The sequence below is a fragment of the Bos indicus x Bos taurus genome, chromosome 12 (genome assembly GCF_003369695.1).
Source record: "Bos indicus x Bos taurus breed Angus x Brahman F1 hybrid chromosome 12, Bos_hybrid_MaternalHap_v2.0, whole genome shotgun sequence".
Classification (NCBI taxonomy): domain Eukaryota; kingdom Metazoa; phylum Chordata; class Mammalia; order Artiodactyla; family Bovidae; genus Bos; species Bos indicus x Bos taurus.
In genome coordinates, this window is record NC_040087.1 from 16,635,783 (window position 1) to 16,653,389 (window position 17,607).

Here is a 17,607-nt window from a genome sequence, read left to right on the forward strand (position 1 = left end):
CTTAGAAGAATGATGAGCAAAAAGCCAAGAAATTCAGTCTACAATGAAGGTCCAGTCCATAAAGGATAAAAGTGTTTCTTTTTCATTGGATCATTTCTGAATTTTCCCCACCAGTTTCCAGTGGCCGTGGAGAAGGCATGCTACCGAATACTGTTTTATTCAGTACATAGTCCCATGGCTACAGCTAGAATCTGCCATGCATACAGAAGTCGGTTGTCACTCTGGCAGGCTCTAAACAACTCAGGCCATTAAACCTCCTCTTATCTATGGAGGGCAGTGTGCTAAAGGACAACCAAGGACATGTCTTCTAAGAGCCCAGTCTTTTTGTGATGTGACATTCTAACAAATTGATCGCGTGATCTGCTATTGTTCCTGACTTAGTGAAGATTCCTACCTGCTGACCCCAAAGGGAAGGATCGATTTGGAGGAAGTATATGAGAAGTACAAGATGAGGTGGTCTGCTGGGGGAGATGTCATTGAATTCTCGCACCTGTGTCTGGAAAGGGAAAAGGGTGCTTCACTCGGGGGTCAAGAGAAGGAGGTGGACAGTGTGGTGGCCCTGCAGAGGCTTTGTTTCAGGGCAGAGACAGTGTGGCAGGCTCCTTGGCAGCTCTCTGGTGCTGTAGCACCCTAAGGAAGGATGGCAGCCCCTTTGGGCTGTGGGCATCGCTGCTCCTGGACACCAACCCACTCACCTGCAGGCTGGGGCAGCTCCCAGAGCTTCCTTGTGGATCTCTGATGTGCTAATGCATTGAGGCCGGGGGTAAAAAGAGGGGAGGCGATCTTACTGCACCCAGGAGAGAAATCAGAAGACAGAGAAAACTGAGGGAAAGGCGAATTAGACGAATTATTCAGCACTTTCCTTTTGTATTGGGTTGGCCAAAAAATTCATTTGGGTTAACATCGCATGGAAAATCTTGAATGAACTTCTTGGCCAGCCTAGTGTCTTGGTAGATGCTCACCTACAATGTGATCTCTACTCAGTGGGAGAGAGAGCAGGTAATCCAAGTCCTTCCTGTCCTGTTGTGTGGTGAGTCTCTGAAACCCAGTTCCTAGGCTGATTCCTGGCAGCAAGGGGCTTGGGCATAAACCTATAAGGTCTCAGAGGAGAGAACCCCAAGTGGGCTCCCCAGGTACATCTGCTTCTGACAGCAGAGCTAGGGGTGTACCCCACTAAGAAGGCCAACAGAACACCATCTGGTTTTGAGCCTATTTTATTCTGCTGATTTATTTTGTATTTTTCCAAGCTTTTCCCCACCCCCAGAAGATATGGTATGATAGGAAAACTCAACATACATGTTTCACTATCATTCCTTTTGGACCTAAATACACATAGTTTTTAAAACCTAAGTGCTAACATTTTTGGTAGTTACCTGTATGTACGTTCATCTAATTCCAAAGGGAATTTGAGGCTGTTTATGAACATACACTAAACAAGACCAGAGGTATACAGATATGCCAGCAAAAAGGTCTAGAAAACTGATTTACAAAATTGTATGCAGCTCTAATAAAATTTTCTTTTCTGGGACTTAGACAGAAGCTGATTTCTAATAAAAACTGAGACTCAAAAAAAGCAAGTGAAAATTTTAGTCAGGAAAACTCTGAAAAAGAGCAATGAGGGAATATTAGTTTTAAGAGATAATAAAGGCCATATGTCATCTCACCAGTTAAAAGTATGCTGTAAGTGAATGAACAGACTGGTCAACAGAACATAAAGTTCAGAAATAAACCCAAATATACATATATGAGAACTGAGTATATGATAAAAGTGGCATATCAAATCAAAGGCCAAATAAGTGGTACAATAAGTCGCTAGTATAAAAAAGCAATGTAGAAATAATAAAATTAAGCCACAGGTTAAATTCTAATTGGATCAAAGGCTTAAATGTATAAAACAAAGCCATAGAAATAATGGAAGACAATATGGAGTAATTCCTCTTATAACTTTGTAGTGGGAAAAGCAATTTTAGTAACACTTCAAAATTCAGAAGCCGTAAAGGAGAAAAGAACATCTATAAATAAAATCATATGTGTAAGTATGTGAGGGGAAAAAAACCACCATAAGTAATGGCAAGTGACAACCTATTGGGAATATATAGATACATTGTGAAAACATGGACAAACAGCTAATTCTCTTATTTTGTGTTAGGAAAAGTCCAAGAACCTTACAGGAAGGAGTTCAAAGGATGCTGTAAGCTTTTAACATGAGACAAATGCTGTATTTATTCAATTAGTAAAGCAACCTCACGATGTAGGTACTGTTACTGTCATTTACTCACCAGGAGCCGAAGGTGCGGGGAGGCTGAGTAACTTGCCCAAGGCTACACGGCTTACAGGGGACACACTCAGATAGTTGGCTCCAGACTTTTTGCTCATAACCACCAAGTTCTACAGTCAAAACTACAGGCAGCCAACCACAGCAAACAATATAAATTTGCTCAAAACATAAAAAGATGCTCAAATACTATATAATCAGATAAATATAAATTAAAACTGTAGTGAGACGTAGCATTTTCATTGTCCCTCAAAGCTGCTTCATTCATCTACATTATCTAGGAAGGTAAGTTTTGGCCTGCCTGAAGGCATGAGGTTGGATCCAAGGACCTAAACATTTAGTCTAGGATCCTGTATGTGGTGTCCCGGTTTGTGAAGGCGAAGGACTGAATAAATGGACACAGCTTGTCTCTTCTATTATAAAAGTAATTGTGCATAAAATACAAGGTCATGCTTAGCCTTGATGGAGGAAAAAAAATCTTATTTACACTCATGATACTTCAAAATTACTCATGAGCTGCAAATACAATTCTAAAATGAAATAAGTTCAAGAAAAAAAATTAAGTTGGTGTCTTTACTTGCTTGTCAGGATATGACAATGTGAAAATAGTCATTTTCACATTTTCTATCTGATATATACTTTTACCTGCTAAAGACAGTCAGGGAATAAACAGCATCTATTTTCTTTTCTCATACAGCATTAGCAAGGCAATCATCATGAGGAAGAGGTCTGCTCATTTTATATATTGTAGTTGAAGTCACGGTTCCCTCTGATCAAGGGAATTGGGTTTATAAAGGCAAAATGAAATTCAGAGAAGCTCAGGATCATTCTTAATCTAATGCTTCAATCTTGACTGTCATCACTTCTTTACTCAGAGAAACTCACACATAGAAAATGGAATCAATTTGTAATTATGTTCATTGTTCCTCAGAGTTAGATAGAGGTCTTGGCAAAAGTAAACTGACCAAGCTGGTCACTGTAAGGAGCTGGGGAGAAGCAGCCAATCTCAGAGATACTTAGAGCAAGAAAACCTGAGTCATCTCTGATGTGGTTACCAAGCTTGCCATCTGTTAGATCCTTGCAAACTTTGAGTGTCAGCATAGGAAATGGCAACCCATTCCAATATTCTTGCCTGGGAAAGGAAGAGAGGAAAGGGATGGCAACCTACTCCGGTGTTTTTGCCTAGGAAATCCCATGGACAGAGGAGCCTGGCAGGCTACAGTCCATGGGGTTGCAAAGAGTTGGACGCGACTTAGCAACTAAACACCACCACCACCTCTCACAGAGCCCTCTCTCCTATGACACAGGTGTAACTGTTTCATATGTGGACATATAGATCAGTGGTCCCCAACTCTTTTGGCACCAGGGATCAGTTTTGTGAAAGGCAGTTTTTCCGTGGACTTGGGGAGGGATGGTTTGGGGATGATTCAAGCACATCACATTACTGTGCATTGTATTTCTATTATTATTACATCGGCTCCACCTCAGAACATCAGGCATTAGATCCTGGAGGTTGGGGACCCCTGATCTAAAACACTTTATCGTCATCATATTTGTGTGAAAAATTGTACAGAACTATGTGAGGGAAAATAAAATAATCCTGCCATTCTTCCTAATTTTACCTTCTTGGCAAGTGTGAAGTCCTTTAATAGTTCCTCAGCGCTATTAATGATATGTAAACATCTCCATGTACTGTTACTATTACCGTACCAGAATGGGTCCAGACCATGCATGCCACCTGCTTTCTGCACTTAACTTCACAGACATTCCTCCAGTTGAATCTCCAATAACCCCAACTCAAGATTTTTAAGAGCTGCAGAATATTCCATAATTTAAAATAATATGTTCATGTAAAGTTTAAAAATAAAATAAAATTGGAAGAATAAAAAAAAAAAAAAAAAAAAAGAAGCAAAAAAAAAAAAAAAAAATAATATGTTCAACAATGACCTAGCTTTTCTGCTATTCCCTCAAATTGTCTTAGATTCTTACATGTACTTTTGTTTTCCTGTTGAACAGATCCTCTCAAGTGAGGCTGGTGGCCAAATTTTAATAACTTTTGCTAGATGGTTCACGAACAAACAACTCATATTCACACAAACTGAATATGGGTACACAGGGCACCATAGCCAAAACTGCAGTGGGTGTTTTCACTCAATTTTGCCAATCAAATGGGTAAAAAGTGATATTGCATTATTGTTGTAAACTATATTTCCATAACTGTTAAAAAGGCTGAGTGTTTTTCATGAGGTTTGTCCATTTTAACTTAGGTTTCTGTGAATTGCCTGTTCGTATTGTTAATTTTTTCCCTGTTCAATTGCTTGCCTTTTCATTTTTTATCAAAATGTGGGTGCTCTTTGGTCTGTTATCCAGACATTGAAAGTTTGCTTTTGACTTCGTTGATACTGATTTTAGCCATATAAAATGTACTATTTCTCATGTATTAAGCTATGTCTATATTGATCTTTATGGTTTCTGCATTTTTTGACTTGCTTAGAAAGGGTCTATTGTGCCATTAGCTTCATGTCAATGTATGGCAAAACCACCACAATATTGTAAAGTAATTAGCCTCCAATTAAAATAAATAAATAAAATAACGGAAAAATCTATGATTGGGACTCAGGGTGTATGAGGAAATAAAACAATTTAGTGGGGTTACTATGAATTTTACATATATTAATAGTAATAGAAATGTCGGTATAATGATTGTTTGGGATAAGATTACAGGTGGTATTAGTGGTAAAGAATCTGCCTGCCAATGCAGGAGACAGATGCAAGAAATGCAGGTTCGATTCCTGGGTCGGGAAGATCCCCTGGAAGAGGAAATGGCAACCCACTCCAGCATGCTTGCCTGGAAAATTCCACAGGCAGAGTAGCCTGGTGGGCTACTGTCCATGGGGCTGCAAAGAGTTGGACACGACTCAGCTTTTATAATCAAAAAAGGAATGGAAAAGCCAAGAAGAAATTCAAACTAACTGGGACGGGGTGAAAGAAGCAAAACATTTTGCAAGTCAGCAACCATATGAAATGAGGAAGAAAATTCTTACAAAGAAAGGTACATGATGAATGTAAAATGGGAGGAATAAAACCAATTATGTCAGTTGTCACAGTAAGTGTAGGCAGACTGAATTTCATTATCAAAAGGCAGAGTATCAGATTTTTTTTTAAAAGTCCACCTGTAAGTTATCTGTGAAAATAAGTATATTAAACAAAAGAACAAAGATATTAAAAATGAAGGGCTGAGAAAAGATACATTGGAAAGACTCAAACAAGGAGAAGGAGGTACGGTATGCTAGTGTCAAATAAAGCAAAATTCAAGGCCTCAATCCTTGTCTTGGGAGGGGTTGGGAGGTCAAAAATTGGGAGTTAGGGCTGTCAAAGTAGTCAGGGTTTCAGGGGTTATGATCTGGAGCGAAAGGAAGAGGAAAACAGGAATGTAATGGTATGCGCCTCCTTTCCCTTTAAGGCATTTACCAACTTGTTAGAAGGACAGATTGGGAGGAAAAGACATATACACACTACTCGATATAAAACCGACAACCAATAAGGACCTATTGCTACAGCACCGGGAACTCTCTTCATACTCTGCAATGGTCTATATGGGAAAACAATCTCAAAGAGTGGATATACACATAACCATTTCACTTGGCTGCACCGCAGAAACTAACGCAGTATTGTAAATCAATTATGCTCCAGTGAACAACAGAAGGGTTAGCAGCAGCCTTACGGTGCGACGGAGACAAAAACTAGAGTTGAGAGCTCTTAAAAATGGAGACGGAAGTCATGTTCACCTGAGGTCGAGAAGGAATATATCCTAGGTATACGGGTAAAATGAAAATAGACCAGTGCTCACAAAAACTCATCCTAAACCTGGCTGGATTTAGGAGACCTAACCGCTAAAGTTAATGGACCCCTCTCTGAAGAATGACAACATCAACACAGTATGCACGTATTTTTTTTCCAGTGTCTATATTTAATAACATTACCAGGCTTAGCAGCTGACAGAACCTAACAGAAAAAGACTCTAGAAAATAGAAATTCCCAGGTGACTCACATACCCAGATACCTGTGATTAATATTTAAGAAAACAGATGAAAACAGTTATTCCAGAGTACTTGCGTGTGTGTGTGTGTGTGCGCGTGCACGCGCGCTGTCGTGTCCGACTCTTTGCGACCCCATGGACTATAGCCCTCCAGGCTCCACTGTCCATAGGATTCTCCAGGCAAGAATACTGGAGTGGGTTGCCATTTCCTGCTCCAGGGGATCTTCCTGACCCAGGGATTGAACCCACATCTCTCGAGTCCGCTGCATTGGCAGGCAGGTGTTTTGTGTTTTTTTTTTAACCACTAGCGCCACCTACAAACTAGAATCTACAAAAAAGAATCGAGTGGGAATTCTAAAAACTAAACATGCTTGTAGCAAATTAAGAATACAAACATGGGCTTAACAGCCAATTAGAAATAGCTGGTGAGGGGATTAACAACCCAGGAGAAGAAAAGTCAGTAAAATGATCCACACTAAAGTATGAACTGAAAAGTGAAAAATGTAGAAAAGCATTTAAGAGTCATGTGTGCATGCTCAATTGTGTCCAACTCTTTGCGGCCCCATGGACTGTAGCCCGCCAGGCTCTTCTGCCCAGGGAATTTTCCAGGTAAGAATACTGGAGTGGGTTGCCATTTCCTCCTCTAGGGGGATCTTCCCAACTCAGAGATCTAACCCATGTGTCTTGCGTCTCCTGTGTTGCAGGACTCTTTACTGCACTGAGCCACCTGGAAAGCCCCTTAAGAGTCATAAACATGAATAAAAGTTCTATCATATGAGAAATTGGAATCTAAGAAGTAAGTGGAGGACGGGAGAGAGAATGGAGCAGAAGCAATATCTGAAAAGATAACGACCAAGATTTCTCCCAAACTGACAAAAGGCATTGAGCTACAAATTTAAGAATCCATACAAACACCACACAGGCTAAGGGCTTCCGTGGTGGCTCAGAGGCTAAAGCGTCTGCCTGGAATGCGGGAGACCCGGGTTCGATCCCTGGGTCAGGAAGATCCCCTGGAGAAGGAAATGGCAACCCACTCCAGTACTCTTGCCTGGAGAATCCCATGGAGTGGGGAGCCTGGTAGGCTACAGTCCATGGGGTTGCAAAGAGTCGGACACGACTGAGCGACTTCACTCACTCACTCAGGACAAGAGCAAAACTAACCCACACTGAGGTATATCATAGTAAAAGTGTTAAAATACAAAGGTAAAAAAATCCTATAGCTGCAAAGGGTGGTAAGAGGCGGTATATTATAAACAAGTCTGACAGCAAAGTTCTTACTAAGAAACAATATAAACTAGAACTTTAGAACATCATCCACAACTTGCTGAAAAAATATAACTCCCAAATTTGAACTCTATAATGAAAAAAAAATATGCTTAAAATGAAGGTGAAATAAAAATGTTTGTTATAAAAACAATAAAGCTGAAATAAACCTATGTGATATTCTGAAAGAAATTCTTCAGGAATTAGGACTATAAACCCAGGCAGAATCACAGAAGTGACAGAAGCAATAAGTAGCAACAGAAAGGGTCAATATGTGAAAAACAAATACTAGGCGAACAGAACATTTACGATGACTTACAGGTTTTAAAAAGATAAATAGAAAGTAGCAAAAACAATACAAAGGATGGGGTGAACTGACTTAAATATGCTAAGGTCTTTGAATCATTTAGGAAGTGATAAAGTAGTTGTATTAGCCTCTTTTAGGGGAAAAATGAATGTTATAATCACTAAAAGGATTTAGAAGATTGAGATAACTAACAGTTCTAGAAACGGGTATAATGAATTGACAATTCTTGATTAGTGCAAAAGAAGGCAAAAATGGAAAGCATCTGGAACATAGGAAAAATGGGAAATAAAATCAAGGTGGTCAATTTAAATCCAAATATATGTGGGTTACATTAAATACAAATAAAACAGTCCAATTAAAAGACAGACTGAATAAAAGAAAAACTTCATATGCTTCTTACAAGCAATGTACTTAATATTTATATATGAAGTCAAAAAGGAGTTTGGCAGTAACAGGATGGAATAGAATATATCTAGAAAATAAGACCCTAGAATACAACCTGGCATAGTTATACTAATTTCAGAAGAAGCAGACTTTAAAGCAAGAAGCATTGCATTTAATGATAATGAATCAATACAAAAGACAAACTTTGCACTCAGCTAATAACCCAAAACAAAGTAGAAAATGTAGATTAAAATGTTTAAAGAGGTTTGTGATATAGTTAAAGATACCATTTTAAAAGCCACCAGGATGAGAAAGATTTAGAATTAAATTCTATATAACCTTTAAAGCACATTCCTACTTAAATATTTCAGGATCTTAAGGAAAAAAAAGAAATCTCCCAAATTTAATAAAGCCACCAAAAGAAACCTTACAAGAATAACAAACCAGCTTCATTTATGAATATATTCCAGGCAAGAAAGAAAAGTTTGATATTCAAATCTGAAAGAAAACTAAATACATCAATAAATTGAAGGGGAAAAACTGAAATCTGTAGATGCTGAAAAGGCTTTAATAGGTAGAAGAAAGCACGTTAGACCACGCACAAAATTTCCAGCCTAAGGATTTAAATGTGCAACAACAAAAATCAGTGGAAATGAAAACATTAAAAAAATAATTCAGGAGAATATTTATGCTACATTAAAATTCCATGCACAGAGGAGCCCGGTGGGCTACAGTCCATGGGGTCACAGAGAGTCAGACAATTGAGTATGTGCACATCTTCACTAGAACTGACTTTTTTTAAAACCTTTACCGACTCCTCAGCCATATCTCACAGATTTCTGGTACAGAGCCTAGGTAACCTCAGGGTTTCTTGTATTTTCTTATCTCCCTTCTCTGACCACATGGTCAGGGACCACAAAACACGCATCCAAGGACATAGGAGCTATGCAATAAAAGTTTGGCCAAATGGATGAGTGATGGCTCCTGACTGTCTCCTTCACAACTCATTCCAGCCTGCCTGACTCCTGGGGTGATGGCTGGAAGGAGCAGGAAGCAGATTGTGCTTTGGGCAGTAGTAAGAGTGTTGGCTTTCAAATAGAATTGCCCTGGGGGGACTCCTGGTTATGAGCTATGTCATCCTGTGCAACGTCTTTCTCTGCAATTTATCCCCTGTAAGGTGCTTTGAGCACTACCGTGTCTCTGGTCGCTGTGCAGAAATAGCCCTTATACTACTAGGGCTTCCCAGGCGGCACATGGTAAAGAATCCACCTGCCAGTGCAGGAGATGCAAGAGACACAGGTTTAATTCTTGGTCAAGGAAGATCCCCTGGAGTAGGAAATGGCAACCTGCACCAGTATTCTTGCCTGGGAAATGCCACAGGCAGAGGAGCCTGGTGGGCCATAAGCCCATAGGGTCTCAAAGAGTTGGACACGATTGAGTGACTGAGTACACACACACACACACACCAACACCCACACCCACACACACCAGTGAAATCAGTAGCTCCCCAGGGCTTTTACATGCAGCTGAGATTGAGCACCACCAATCCTTCATTCTCTTGATCCCACTAGGATGAGTTCAAGACTGCACAGGCCCAGAAACTGCAAGCATATTTTGGGAGCAACATCTGTTTACTCAGGAAAGAATTTACCAAGTTCAGCAGTGACAGCAGGGTTTGGTGTCGGAAGCTTAGAGTCCTAGCCCTGGCACTAGTTGGAGAGGCGACCCAGGAAGCCACACACTTTCCTCCGCCCTGTTTCCTCAGTCCTTCAGATAAATAAAAAATAAGATCTTCCACTCTGTCTGCTTCAGACTGTATTGTGAAGCTTAAAATGGAGAATAGCTAGGACTTCTAAAAATGCTGAAATCACACCAATGCAGTTTGTTAATGTTCCCATCATGTTTGCTGCCCAGTTGTGTCCGACTTGTTGTGACTCCATGGACTGTAGCCTGCCGGGCTCCTCTGTCCATGGGATTTCCCAGGCAAGAATACTGGAATCAGTTGCCAGGCCCTCCTCCAGGGGATCTGCCCAACCCAGGGATCGAACCCGGGTCTCCTGAGTCTCCACTTCAGGCAGATTCTTTACTGTCTGAGCCACCAGGGGTGATCCCTTAAGTCAATTAAATAAGTTCCCATCATAATCGAGCACAATCTTTGCTATTCACTAGCTTTGGCCATTTTACTTTTTGAACCCATTTCCTCATCCATAAAACGGAGTTACCTCCTCTGCAGATGATGTATTTAACAGCAAGGCAAACCATAGGCCCTGAAAACCACAAAGCTATTCTATTATTGTGCTTGCTATCCCTGTGGTAAAGAATCCACCTGCCAGTGTAGGAGACACAGGAGACTCAGATTTGATCTCTGGATTGGGACGATCGCCTGGAGAAGGAAAAGACAAGCACTCCAGTATTCTTGCCCAGGAAATGTCTTGAGCCTGGCGGGCTATAGTCACGGGACTGCAAAGAGTTGGACATGACTGAGTGACTCAACAATAATTCATTTGCATTTTTCATCATTACAAAACTGTGAGTAGACTCCCACGAGTCCTTGATGGCAAGCCTGCCAACAAATCCATAGTTTCTCATGTGAGCAGACACTGGCAGCTAAGTGGTCCTGGTGGGACTGTGGTTTCCACTTGGCAACTTTAAAACTTAAAAAAAAGACTCCCAGGGAGTCTTTGGTTACGAACCATGCCGGCTGAGGTGATGGGTGCAATTCACTTAGCTGCCTGGGAGCTCTCTCTGGCTTCCACTACCTGGGCTTTTCTGACTATTAGGTGTCTGACAGAAAATCAATACTGGCAACAGGTGAAGGTGTGTAATCAGCCTAAGTGAAGTGGGTTGAAATCCTCTGGCATGTTGTATCATAACAGGATGAGGAAGCTTACGGAGGTGCTGGGTTCTCTTTGACTAAGTCCTGCCACCGTCTGTCATCCTTACCTCCCCCTCTGAGTTATGGTGCCTGGCACCTTTCTCTACCCACAGAAACTGCATTCTCCAGTATTGGGCTCTGTTTTCTTACATTGACCACAAATCCAGTGATTATAAATATTGAGGTCTCTGGGAAACTCAAGATTTAGAAATTCAGGCACTTGAATTTTGTGCATTTGAAAGCACAAGATAGGAAAAGTTTTTGAAGATGGCTATAGCACCATTGCTTCCCTGGTGACTCAGTGGTAAAGAATCCACCTGTGATGCAAGAGACGTAGGTTTAATACCTGGGTTGGGAAGATCTCCATGGAAAAGAAAACAGCAAATCACTCCATTATCCTTGCCTGGGAAATCACATGGACAGAAGATCCTGGCAGGCAACAGTCCATGGGGTTGCAAAAGAGTTGGATAGGACTTAGTGCTGAACACATGCATAGCACAGTTATTCTGATTTGAGTCTATTGGTGTGCATGTATATTCTTACTTGTGCAAAACAATACAAATTTATGTTGTCAGCCTGTGACATTAACAGATTTTTCTTTCCTAAAGCAAAGCTGAGATTTACTATGCTATAAACATTATCTTGTAGCAAATAGAATGATTGAGGATGTCAGGGTTCAGCGCAAAAACCAACAAACAAAAAACCACAACAGAAGTCTACTTAGAAGGCATGAACTGTCATTTGAAGTGAGAGTTTGAAATACTGTTCCACTTACCCACTGATATCGTCCAAACAGCAATTATTTTCAGAAACGCCTTAGTTCTGGAGTTGAACCGGCTGTGATGGATGGGGTTCTGAATGGCAACATAGCGGTCCAGGGAGATAGCACACAGATGCATGATGGAGGCCGTGGAGAAGAGCACATCCAGGTAAATCCAAACAGCGCAGAGCTTGCTGGGCAGAGGCCACCGGTACCCTGGGATGCAGAAGGTTAGCATTAGTGAATGACCTGGAGCTTCTCTGGCGTATGAAATTTACCCTGCTTGGATAGTTTTCATCCTGGGAAAAGGCACAGTTAACAGCAAAGGGCAACACAAGATACTTTCAGTACTTCAGAGGAGCCTGATGTCAACTGTACTGAAGTAGAGTAAGACTGCTCTGGTTGAATGCAAGATTTGAAAACTTATAGCTAGAATCATGCTGGTGTGTTGTGAACTCAGGCTGTTGTCTCTTCAGGGTTTCTCTTGTTTCGTCTCCTCTGCCTAACAATACCTACTTTTCTTTTTGTTTTTAATGACTTAGGTTGGGAGTTATGATGTACTTTGGGTTCCTCTATCAAATGGAGAATTCCATGGACAGGGGAGCCTGGTCAAAGAATCCTATAGCTACTTATTTATTGACTTACTTTTTTTCAGACTGTAGGTTTTCTGAGGTTAGGCCACCTCTTAGCCATTATTACAATTGCTCAGTCTTGCACAGTGATGGCATTTAGCAGTCTGCCAAAAATGCTATTGGTGTGAATGAAGAAATGTTTAAAAATCCAGACTGGGCATGTGTGCATGCTAAGTTTCTTCAGTCGTGTCTGGCTCTGGGCGACCCCATGGACTATAGCCCACCAGGCCCCTCTCTCCCTGGGATTCTCCAGGTAAGAATACTGGAATGGATTGCCATGCCCTTCTCCACAGACTGGGTATATGCCTTCATGAAAATGAAGCTTCCCTAATAATGCTTTGGGGATTAAACTCAAACTGCAGGGACGTGAGGTGGGGCAGGAGGGATGAAGATAATGATGAAGAAAAGGATGGTATTCTTCTGAGAACTGTTTCAGGGAAATGATGCTTAAACTTGAAGGCGCCTCAGACTCTCTGAGGTGGTTTCTTAAAATGAGCCACTGGAGCCCACCTCCAGGTGTTCTGATTCTATGCATGTGCAGTGGAGCAGGAAGAATTGCATTTCTAGCAATTTCCCAGCTGGTACCGATGCTACCCGTCCAGGAGCCACACTTGGGCAACCACTACCTAGGGCAGTGGTTCTCACCCGGGGGTGCACATTAGAATCAGTTGGACAGCTTTTCTGGGGGTCCTGATATCCAGGACTCCGGGAGTTGGTGATGGACAGGGAGGCCTGGCATGCTGCGATTCATGGGGTCGCAAAGAGTCGGACACAACTGAGCGACTGATCTGATCTGATCTGATATCTAGGAGGGTGGGTGGAAGTTGGATCTCAACATTAAATTGACTTAAAGCTACCCAAAGGATCCACTGTGAGATGCAGGGCAGGAAGTCACCTGCTATATTAAGAAGATAGGATATGTCTGAGGGACACACAGTCTCCTGTATCTGTTTTAGAGGGAGATCAAATGGCTATAGGAACCTTCATTAGTTTTGATGACAATCTAAGCCGTGGTATTAGATCTGGACACATGTTAAGAAGGAAAATTATGAAGACCATCTTTCCCCATGCTCTGGACCCACAAAGCTGAACAAACTCTCTATCCACAAACTATTTCTACCAAGATGCCACCACTGATGTTTAGAAAAGTTAAAGTGCAGGAGACAAGTCTGACGTGGAGCCTTTCATGCTACATGCAGAGAGCTTGAGCTCCAAGGAGAGCCCAGTGCCTGGGAGGAAGCCACCCTCTGCCTGGTCGGAACTGATGCTGACCGTGGGAGGAGTTTTCTCTGCAAGGAGGCAGCGGGGGACCGTAGTCTGGGTTTCCGTGGTGGGGATACTGCTACTGCTAAGTCACTTCAGTCGTGTCCGACTCTGTGTGACCCCATAGATGGCAGCGCACCAGGCTCCCCCGTCCCTGAGATTCTCCAGGCAAGAATACTGGAGTGGGTTGCCATTTCCTTCTCCAATGCATGAAAGTGAAAAGTAAAGTCGCTCAGTCGTGTCCGACTCTCAGCGACCCCATGGACTGCAGCCCACCAGGCTCCTCCGTCCATGGGATTTTCCAGGCAAGAGTACTGGAGTGGGTTGCCATTGCTTTCTCTAGTGGTGGGGATAAGGAGGGGGCATTTCTGTGGAGTCTGGGGACCAGCCAAAGGAGAGGCACGTCTCTCGATGGGAATCAACTGCGCACAGAGCCGTGGCCACCAGGGGGCGCCGTTGCACCCCGAGCCGGCGGCGCCCGGCTGGACTCGACTTGCTAACCTGGCTGACTGCTGCCAGCCCTACTCGCCGCTCCGGAGTACCTACCCTTCCCCGCCTCTCACTCAGGCTTGGGTTCCCAGATGGGCCCTCTGGGAGTCATCTCCCACTCCTGGAGTTTGCCTTCCACGTGGCAGGGTTTTAGGAAGCGGGAACCTCTCCCGGATGTCTGGGAAATGACAAGCGAATTTAATCAGATCATCCTGGTGTGACATTTTGAGTCGTCAAGCGGGGGCTGGCCTTGCAAGGAGCGCTGTGGACCCTGTGCAAACCCGATGCCCACGCTCCCTTGCTCACCTCCTTCCTCCTCCATACTCCTTGGGGATGGATTGATACACATATTTTAGCTCTTAAGACATAGCCAGAAAAATCCCTTCTAACAATGCCCATAACCTGTTTCTAGCTCTGGGTGACCGGCTGGTGTGCCTGAGTCAGCACTCTCAATATTCTCCCCTCCTCTTCCACTTATAAAGGGAGGAATCTGGCTGTATTACTCATAATCTGGAAAGAATATCACATTCTGCTTCCCGCTGAAGTCGTCCCAGTGTTTGCTGACTTGCTGAGAGGTTTGACTCTTTCAAACTCCACTGAGAAGAAGCAAGATGAATCTCTTCCCCTGTTTCCCACCCTCCTCCAAACAATTCGGGAGGAGTTTATTCATATGCATTTTTAAAGAGCTGAGGGGTAGAATTCAAAGGCACACCTCCAAATTAATGCTGCTTCAGGCAGGGAACAATTAAAACTGGTGTAAGTCATTTATTCTAATGGAGACGCTGCATATTTTAACATTGAACCCACTGCACCACGAATGTTCTCTCTGTAAATATTCCAAGGGAACTGGGAAGGTTTTACCACTCCATTAGAAGTGCTGAAAGCAGTGTGACCAAGATCAAACTGGCCTGTCTTGAAGGCTGGGATATTTGGTTGGGAATATAAAGGCTTGAAAGCCAAATGGATTCAGATATGACAGATGCTCTTGCTCTAGGACTGTCTTGCTGCTGCTACTGCTACTGCTAAGTTGCTTCAGTTGTATCTGATTCTGTGCTACCCCATCCCTGGGATTCTCCAGGCAAGAATACAGGAGTAAAACATATGTGCTTTTAAGCACAATGCTTTATCTCCCTACGTAAACTGTATATGTTTCAAAGCACAAAACTCTCCAATGATCACAGTGTACAGGTTGTCTGATCTTTTAAAATGTGATCTCATTTTAAAATTTAAGTAGTGTAACATGGTAGCCCCTCCTCCATAAACAAAGCCTTACGCTTAGTTGGTCCCCTGAGCCCGGACTCATCTGCTAATGACATGCACGCGTTTTGTTACCCATGTGGGTACAGCTAGGAAGCAAATGCCACTCACCATAGAGGATGGTTAACGTGGACACGGGCATGACCAGGAAACCCAGCAGCATATCAGCTATGGCGAGTGACATCAGGAAATAGTTGGTGGCATTCTGCAGCTTTTTCTCTAGGGACACTGCCATGATGACGAGTATGTTTCCGGCAATGGTTAGTATAATCACTACCGCTGTCAACAGAGCAGACCAGTTCTTTTCCTGGAGATGAAGTAAGGAGAAGCAGGGTGGTGAGAGACAGCCCTCACAGGAAAGGTTGGTTCGATTTTCTGAGTCCACGGTCCAGTTAAATGCATTCGAAGTGTTACCTTCTCCGGAGTTAAAGTCAGTACTGTAGAGCCTTGTGTCAGCATGTAATTGCATTAAGGAGTTCGTAGTTGAGCTCAAAGAAGTGTTTTCTTCACAGAGAATATCCATTTCTAAGCCGGAACTTGTAGCAGATGAAGTGTAAGAAAAACCTTACCGGTTACAGGCTCTGGTCACCATTCAGCTTTATGTCCCCAAGCTCTGTCACAATGAGGCTGGCGTATGTGCTGGGCTCCATCAGTTGGCTTTTCTTCTTCCATTATTACAATAGTAGCTAAAGAACTGCGGTGGCTTCTTTATAGTGCTTTCCTTCACAATTTCAGAAGAATCCTCTGTCTAGCTTCTTTTCTTTTTTCTCTCCAAAGTAAGATCAAAAAAGCAGCATGAACTTTTAAGAGAGAGGTTGCTCAGTTTTGAGGAGTCAGGGAGAAAAATGTGATCCTGGCCAAAAAAAAGAGAAAAGTTTTGTTAACTACCAGGACTGTCATTTAGCTCTATCTCATTCCATTGGTTACACTGATCATACTAGTTTAGCCACAGCAGCATTAACATAGCATTCGATCCCAAACAGTGGGGCTTCAGGCAGCCTACAGTACCGGCAGGCTATTAAAAACACATCCAGGGTTAACCCCATAGTAAGTATAGTGGTACTTCGGGTTATAGTTGTCAGTCTTGGGTTGCATTGCCCCGGCTGCCTTCAGGAATTTCAGCTTGTATTCTGTGGCTTAGTTAATCAAAGAAAAGGGAAAGAAAAAAAAAAAAAGTCTTAAGGATCATCAACTTTCCACACTGGGAATTCTCATCGAAACAATTCCATGGCGGCCAAGCAGCCTTTCAAGCCAGAAAGGCTTGAAAGAAAGAAAGAAAACGACACAACCGTAAAATACAGCAAGCCGGAGAACACGGCAACTTACACGGGTCCTCAGGGTCCGCCCGGGAGACACGCTTGGCTCATCTGTGACTCTCTGCATCTCTCCTGGTGATCAAGCCGGCAGAGAGAGCCCCTTCTCCCTGAGCGGCCACTGCCAGCATCATAGTAATTCGATTTCTGTTTTGCTGACTTCAAAACTGTCTGGGAGAGTCGAGCCAGTGCCAGCGTTGCCAGGTCCGCGGCGGCTCCCTCTGCCCCCGCCCGGCTGGGTGCTCCCTCCCTTCCGCGGGGCTCGCCGGGCCGGGCGCGCGGAGACATGGTCCCCGGCCCCACTCGGAGCCGAGCGGACCGCGTCGCGGGCTACCAGTGGGCAGAGCCGCTCGCTCCAGGGACTCCCGCTTCCCCGGCAAGGGACTTGCTCCCCACCGCCGCCTGGTTCACTCCGGCAGCCCTCCCTCTGTCTATGTCATAAACTGCAAGGTAGCAACAGTCAGGGAGGGCGGACCAGAAGGGCTGTTTTTTTTTTTCCCCCCATTTGCTACATATTAACAGTGGGAAGTTTTCTTTTTCTTCTTTTTTTTTTTTTTTAATTTTAAAGAGAGAAACGGGAGAAATCGCCTTTGGTACAGATTCCTAAGGCAGGTAAGCCTCACTGTAATACTGTTTAGGGTGAAGGGTGAAGAGAGAATGTAAATAAAGGCGGAGAATGGTATTTCCTCGGAGCGCTGGTGTTTCCAGGCAGAGAGCTTATTCCTGAAGTGGCATTACTGACATCCGTGA

General features: G+C 43.1%; 1 protein-coding gene across 1 annotated transcript in view; it reads right to left on the minus strand.

The window, feature by feature from the left end:
- The window catches only part of HTR2A (5-hydroxytryptamine receptor 2A), a 67,107-nt gene extending 49,741 nt beyond the window's left edge, over positions 1 to 17,366 (minus strand). Inside the window, exons 1-3 of the mRNA XM_027557235.1 lie at positions 16,871 to 17,366; positions 15,656 to 16,397; positions 11,919 to 12,119 (exon numbers count right to left, since the gene is read on the minus strand). Of these exons, the coding sequence (XP_027413036.1) occupies positions 11,919 to 12,119; positions 15,656 to 16,067 (613 nt within the window). The 5' untranslated portion in view covers positions 16,068 to 16,397; positions 16,871 to 17,366. The remainder of the gene's footprint in view (positions 1 to 11,918; positions 12,120 to 15,655; positions 16,398 to 16,870) is intronic.
- Between the last annotated feature and the right edge of the window lie 241 nt (positions 17,367 to 17,607).